The sequence below is a fragment of the Penaeus chinensis genome, chromosome 24, assembly GCF_019202785.1.
Source record: "Penaeus chinensis breed Huanghai No. 1 chromosome 24, ASM1920278v2, whole genome shotgun sequence".
NCBI classification, from domain to species: Eukaryota; Metazoa; Arthropoda; class Malacostraca; order Decapoda; family Penaeidae; genus Penaeus; species Penaeus chinensis.
The window spans coordinates 32,101,723-32,109,222 of NC_061842.1; the positions used below are offsets into that span (position 1 = coordinate 32,101,723).

Genomic DNA, 7,500 nt, shown 5'->3' on the forward strand with positions numbered 1-7,500 from the left:
TGTAAACATAGATACGGAAGAGTCACAGATTATAGGAATAATAATTCTTGAAAGGATTGTCTAGTTGGATATTTGGCATCAAAGAAGGTCATAGTAAAACACATCTAAGAAATCTGTGATATCGCACTACATGCTTATCCTCTTCATAGAGTGAAACTAATGATTCCCTATAATAATGTCTTTCACGCTGCAATGCTCGGTCATGAAGACGAGCAGCCACCAAAACATTGTTGTTTGTCGTCTGTCAACGCAATATACAGTCAATTTATATTTGGTTCAAGATAACGGTAATGCATGGAAAACAAAGAATACGCTAGACAATTGAAATTCCCCGGTATTGAATATGGAAAGGCATGTTACTGTCAAATAAAGGTTTCTGTCGACTAAGTAATCGGGATATAAACCGTACTATATCCGGTTTCAAACCCATACGAGAGCCCCAGAGCGAATGTAACTTACAAGGTACTTTACAATGTGTGACGTCATAACATGGCGGCTAATTTTGTTTCGAGTATGGCCTTCGGAGGCCTTACGACATTGTAGCGGCTCCGTGGTGAGACACAACACACGCTCACCCAAAGAAGAGAAAAAATAAATGAATATAGGAAACCCCTGTGTATGGCATTTATCGATTACGAAAAGGCATTTGACTCAGTACAAATACCAGCAGCACTAGAAGCTATTCGAAGATTGTAGAGGAGGTATATTGTAAAATATTGGAAGATTATATACGAAGATGGGACAGCAACCACCAAGCTCCACCCGTAAACCAATAAAATCCCAATTAAAAATGGCGTTAGACAGGGCGATATCATCTCACCAAAACTGCTTACAGATTGCCTTGAGGAAATAATCAAGATTTGCAGATATTGTTCTCTTCAGTGAATCTGCAAATTAAATGCAGCAACTATTAAATTATCTGAATAGAGAAAGCTTGAAAGTCGGACTGAGGATGAACAAGGAAATATCCTGTTCAACAGTAGAGTTCAATTCGAACAGATACACGTTCAAGGTGAAACGCTAGAGGTGGTAGACAAGTATACCAAGGGCAATCTAGTGAAGAGGAAATTAAGCGACACATCATTCTAGGCTGGAGCGCCTTCGGCAGACACAGTAGCATACTAAGAGGCTCCTTGCCATTTAAGTTTTTAACCAGTGTATCCTCCCAGTTATGACCTATGGATCAGAAACATGGACTATAACTAAATTACTGGAGAGGAAACTAATAAGTACCAAGAGAAGGATGGAGTGATTGGGAATCGGATGAGGGCGACGTGGTTCAGGGAACAGACAAAAGTGGAAAATATACTTGGGAGCATCAAAAAGAAAAACATGCAATGGGCAGGTCATATATGTCAGAGACAGGACAACAGATGGACAAAGAAAGTAACAGACTGGGTTATAGATAACATAAAGAGGCCAAAGGCCAAACCTATGGTAAGATGGCGCGACGAAATAACGAAATTTGGGGGCCAAGACTGGCAGCAAAAAGCGCAAGTCAGACAAAGTTGGAAAAGACTGGGAGAGGCCTATGTCTGCAATGGATTGACTCAGGCTGATGATTATGATAACGATATATATATATATATATATATATATATATATATATATATATATATATATATATATATATTATATTGCTACCTTTACCTAACACGAAGAAAAAAGAGAAAACGAGGAAAACGAAAGATAAGTAACTAGGAATGGGATGCACCTGTGAATCTGGCTGAAGGATCTCCCTCTCCCTCTTGTGCCTCTTGTACACGAAGGCGCCGAGCCACACCACAAACACCACCAGCATTACCGCCCCGATCACGCCGCCGATGATCCAATAGACCAGCTCGCCCTTTTGCGGCGTCGGGGGCGCCCGCAGGTACTCTGTGGCGGAATGGGGGATTAGGAGCTGCCCTGGTAGGTTCCCTTCAGCGGGAAGGTTTGGTGGTATTGTTGCTTCTATTCCTAATACTGTTAGTGAAATTGCTATTATCTCTATAATCATAATATTTTTATCACTGCCGTCAATATTGTTTAAATCATTATCTTTGTTTATCATAGTTACTGATGTCATTATCATCATAATTAAGTATGATATTGTCTCATCATCACTTTCGTTATTAGAAAAGCAATTACCAATATGTCACAATGCTATCCTTGTCACATTGCTATAATTATAATTATTATTAATATCATTATCATCAATATCACAAACACTAATTATTAGTAATGACATTTACTAACATTGTTATCAGTACTACAATTATTCCTCTTCTCAACATCATCGAATTCTCATTATTGCCATCAATTTTTAGTAAAGCTTTATAATCATTATCAATATGATAAGCTGGCAGAACATTTACCTTCAGCTTTGACCACCACAACCTGGTCGAGCATGATCGCCATCTCCATATCATCGACGTTCGACATGTTCGCCACGGCCTCGCGGGCGAGGATGGGTTCCTCGTCGTCGAATACAGTGTAGATTAACTCTGTCGTGTCTGTCACATTGTCATATGTCACGTTATGGAGTCGTACCTTCACATTCTCAGCCGTGGTCCGTTTCCTTCTGTTGAGGCCTATCTCGAGGCGCTCGGGTGATGGCTTTATACGTATCGACCACAGGTGTAAGTTCCTTCTCAGAGACCGTGTAGAGGATTTCGCATTTGGGGGCAAATTGTGGGTTAGTTTAGAACCTGGACGATTGTTTGGTGCCTTTTCGTCATTGCTGATGACTGCCATGGCCTTTCTCCGCATGAGCCCTGAGGACATGTCATAGATTCTCTCGCCCGCACGAATGTCACGCTTCCTGCGGCGATGACGTCTCATAGGAGGCAAAGGAGTCGTGATGTCTGGAACATGCCTCCTCACCCGGGCTGTAATTGTGGTGTAGTTCTCATACGGGTTGCTTGTCGTGGGGTCGATGGCGGGCTCTTTTGTATCTTTGGACGTTTGGTTCGAAGCCCTCGTTTTCATTTTCATCTTCTCTCGATTTATCTTGTTTGCGCTCCGTCGATAAGCTTCTCTGTAGGCATCTGTTAATAATGCCTCTATGCTTGCCCAATAGAGCTGCGGGTCGTCACTGGCAGGGGGACCTTCCAGCACTGTCCTGACCCAGTACCTCTGGTCTAAGGGCACTGTGGCATTGTTACTTGGGCTCGGCGGGCTGGGTTGCATGCCTGTCGTCAGCTCTGTTGTTGCAGTTATCTGTGGACTTTGCGTTGTTGTCGGAGGCGTCTTGGTCGTGGTTGAATATGGTGTTGTTGTTGCTGCTGTTGTTGCTGATGTTGTTGTTGCTACTGATGTTGTTGTTGTTGTCGTTGCTGCAGATGTTGTTATTGCTGTTGTTGGTGGTGTTTCTGTTGCTGTGGAATGTTCTGTGATCTGAGAGCTCTCTGGTGACGAAGTCATCGGCGTTGCGGTTATCGAGCTCTGTGGCAGAGTGGTTAGTTCAGTCACTGACGAAGGAGTTGATGATAAATAGTCAGAGGGTCTGGTTCCCAGCGTTTCGTCAACCGAAGGTGTAAGTGTCAACGGTGTAATATTAAACGAATCATGTGTGGGCGTCGAGAGGGTGAACGTCGTAGGACTTGTGTCAGGTATGTCAGACGTTGCTCCTGCCGAAGGTTCAAGCGAAGGGAAAGACGAATCTCCGATCTCAGTCGATGAATTGGTCGACGTCTCGACTGAAGAAGTTTCAGATGAGGAAGTAGTTACTATGGATCCTGCCTCCGTCTCTTTGGTGTCATTGCCACTGTCGACAGATAGCACAGTGTCGTCAGGGTCCTTATCGACGTGGGGCGGGGCCGTGGCGAAGCTTGGGGAGACTGTTGGTGTCTGGACTGGCCCTGGGAGAGGGGAGAAACAGTCTGCAGGGGAAGGGGGTGTAACTTGCAGACTCGGCAACACGCTGGTCGTCTCAATAGGCAACGGAGTCGTCACCGGCGTCGGCATGAGTGGCAGAGAGACTACAGACATGGAAGACTCGATGCCGGACGAGGAGAGGATCGCCACCGCCTCAGAGGGCGAGACGGCAACCGCAGTCCCGTTTTCGGTGGCACTTGACACCAGATTAACGGAGGTGACAGTGCCAACGGGTAAGATGGAGACACCATCTTCTTTTCCTACTGCAAATTCGAAGATTCCACCGCTAGGGTCTGTTGTATCTTCTGTTGTATTTTGTGTTGTAACTTCTGTTGTATGTTCTATTGCATCTTCTCCAGTTCCACTTTCCATCGCATTTTCTGTTGCAGGCGTGGCAGTTCCACCCTCTACATCACCGCTGCCTTTTGGTATTTCAGTGGCACTCTCATCACCATCTTTGCTTGGTATTGCTCCCCCGTCTCCACTATATGCTCCACCATCATCACCATCTTCGTCAGTAAAGATGCCACCTCCATTGGCACTGCCTACAGTTGTGACATTATCAGTATCACCTGCAGGGCCATCAGCATCGCCACTGCTAACGCCAGTGTCATCACCATCAGAGCCGATATTGTCTGCAGCAGTTACGACACCACTTTCATCGGCAGATACACCATCTTCACTGCTAATTGTTGTGGTGACGCTATTATCTTCACCACTAACTTTCTCGTTGTCAGACTGACTGCTTACTGTAGTTCCTTCACTATCATTACCTATAGTGGTATTTTCATCACCAGCAGTATCGACAGAGCTATTGCCCCTACTGCCAACAGCTGTCCTGTCACTATCACCGCTTCCACTTTCATCGCCAATGTCAGCAACAGCGCTCTCATCACCATCGTTATTACCATTATAACTCCCAGCTACAGTGCCATCACCACTGCTGAAAGCAGTATCTTTACCATCTTCACCATTGGCATTAAAGTCACCACTTCCAAAAATGGTGTTGGTATCACCGCCATTGTCATCACCATCATCACCATCAGTAGTGTCGTTGCTATATCCATTTCCAACAATAGCGCCATCTCCATTGCCAACAAACACGCCGTCGCCACTGCCAACAACAGGGTCACCACCACTACCAAGCCCCCCGTCTCCTCCAATAACAGTGTCATCACCACTGCCAACATTAGCGTCATCACCACTGCCAGCAACAGCGTCATCACCACTGCCAGCAACAGCGTCGTCACCACTGCCAACATTAGCGTCATCACCACTGCCAACATTAGCGTCATCACCACTGCCAACATCAGCGTCATCACCACTGCCAACATTAGCGTCATCACCACTGCCTACATTAGCGTCATCACCACTGCCAACATTAGCGTCATCACCACTGCCAACATTAGCGTCATCACCACTGCCAACATCAGCGTCATCACCACTGCCAACATTAGCGTCATCACCACTGCCAACATTAGCGTCATCACCACTGCCAACATTAGCGTCATCACCACTGCCAGCAACAGCGTCATCACCACTGCCAGCAACAGCGTCATCACCACTGCCAGCAACAGCGTCATCACCACTGTCAGCAACAGCGTCATCATCACTGCCAGCAACAGCGTCATCACCACTGCCAACATCAGCGTCATCACCACTGCCAACATCAGCGTCATCACCACTGCCAGCAACAGCGTCATCACCACTGCCAACATTAGCGTCATCACCACTGCCAGCAACAGCGTCATCACCACTGCCAACATTAGCGTCATCACCACTGCCAACATTAGCGTCATCACCACTGCCAGCAACAGCGTCATCACCACTGCCAACATTAGCGTCATCACCACTGCCAACATTAGCGTCATCACCACTGCCAGCAACAGCGTCATTACCACTGCCAACATTAGCGTCATCACCACTGCCAGCAACAGCGTCATCACCACTGCCAGCACCAGTGCCATCACCACTGCCAACATCAGCGTCATCACCACTGCCAGCAACAGCGTCATCACCACTGCCAGCAACAGCGTCATCACCACTGCCAACATTAGCGTCATCACCACTGCCAGCAACAGCGTCTTCACCACTGCCAGCAACAGCGTCATCACCACTGCCAACATTTTCACTCTCGTTGTTATTATCAACAATACCGCTATCTCCATCACCACTGCCAACAATAGTACCGTCATCTTCAGCATTGGCAGTAGTCGTGTCATCAGCATCATTGTTAACGAAAGTTACACCTACACTTCCTACAGTGGTACCATCGCTACCTCCACTACCAACATCACTGCCACCATCTCCACTGCCAACAATAGTGCCACCACCGCTAGCGACAGACTCATTTCCATGAACGCCTGCCACGCCAGTTTCATCACCATCTCCGCTGGCAACACCAATGCCATCACTCTCTCCGAACCCAATACCAGTGCCGCTGCTAATGCCAGTATCGTTTCCACGAGCGCCTTCCATACCAGTGCCGTCAACACCTCCACTACCAACACCTGTAACATGCTCTTCAACACTGCCACCATCATCTTCACTACCAACAGTACTGCCCTCAATTTCTTCACTATCGATACTGTTGTCATTTCCTGCAGCTGTTTCCATGCCAGTGCCACCATCATCAGCCTTTCCATCAGTGCCAACATCAGCCGTGTCGTTTCCACCGTCCGCACCAGCCTCCTCACTCAAGCCCTCTGTGCCAACAAGGACCGTCGAAGTTTCACTCACCGAAGGGCCCTTTGTGACCGCCCCGCCCATCTCTGCCTTGGTTCCTTCGGCAGGAGAGTGGGAGCCCTTGTCCTCTTCTTCCTCCTCATTTACCCCCTTGTCACCTTCTTGCTCGCCTTTCTCCTCCTTTCCCTCTCCTTCTCCCCTTTTCCCTTCTTCAGGAAAGACAGACACCGAAGGCAGAGTTATCGCCGTCTCCGGGAAACTCTCGCTCCAGTTCGTTGCGTTGGTAGCGACTTCGCCTCCTATCTCGTCGAGTTCGACTGGCGAAGGATCGACTGCCTCGACGCTGCCTGTCGTGACAGGATACCAGGGGGCGCTCGCTGAAGTGTTTTCTGTACTCGACGGCGTGGTCAAAATGTTATCGTTCCCGTCTTCGGTGCCAGGGTCAGTGCTCTCATTCGCTGGTGTTGTGAGGTCGTGAGTGATTTCGGCGTCTTCGACCAGTGGGCGGAGCGTGGCTGTCAGAGTGGGAACTGCAGAAGGGAGAGCGGCTGTAGGCTCATAGGCATCGCCGCCTAAAATTTCTTCTTCAGTCTCGTTTGGCTCTGTAGTTATTTCTAGTGGTCCTCCAGTAGTCCCATGTGTCTCTTCGGTTACTGGGGCGTCTACAATCATCCCTCCTGACGGTGTTTCGTTGACAGGATTCGTTATTTCCGTGGGGTTTCGATCGTCTTTCGTTGTTGTTTCGGTCTCTTCGCTGATTGTTGTCCCGTCGGTGGGAGTTGCAGCGTTCTCTGAACTAGTCACCTCTTTCGTTCCGCTCCCCTCGTGTGAAGTCTCAGTGGTGTATTCCGCTGAAGGTTCCTCCATTGTATTTTCGTCCGACTCGCCCACTGCTGGTGTTGGCATTATAGCAGTGTATTCGCTGCCAGGAACATCTTTCGCGGTTGTGGCAGGTTC

At 47.8% G+C, this 7,500-nt stretch overlaps 1 protein-coding gene across 3 annotated transcripts in view; it reads right to left on the bottom strand.

Annotated features, from left to right (window-relative positions):
• Positions 1–7,500, bottom strand: part of LOC125038286 (serine-rich adhesin for platelets-like) — a 71,168-nt gene that overhangs the window by 8,651 nt on the left and 55,017 nt on the right. For all 3 annotated transcript variants that reach the window (XM_047631736.1, XM_047631735.1, XM_047631738.1), the window contains 2 exons: positions 2,358–7,500; positions 1,715–1,878 (listed from right to left, as the gene is read on the bottom strand). The exon at positions 2,358–7,500 is cut by the window's right edge and continues 767 nt beyond it. In XM_047631736.1, the coding sequence (XP_047487692.1) occupies positions 1,715–1,878; positions 2,358–7,500 (5,307 nt within the window). The remainder of the gene's footprint in view (positions 1–1,714; positions 1,879–2,357) is intronic.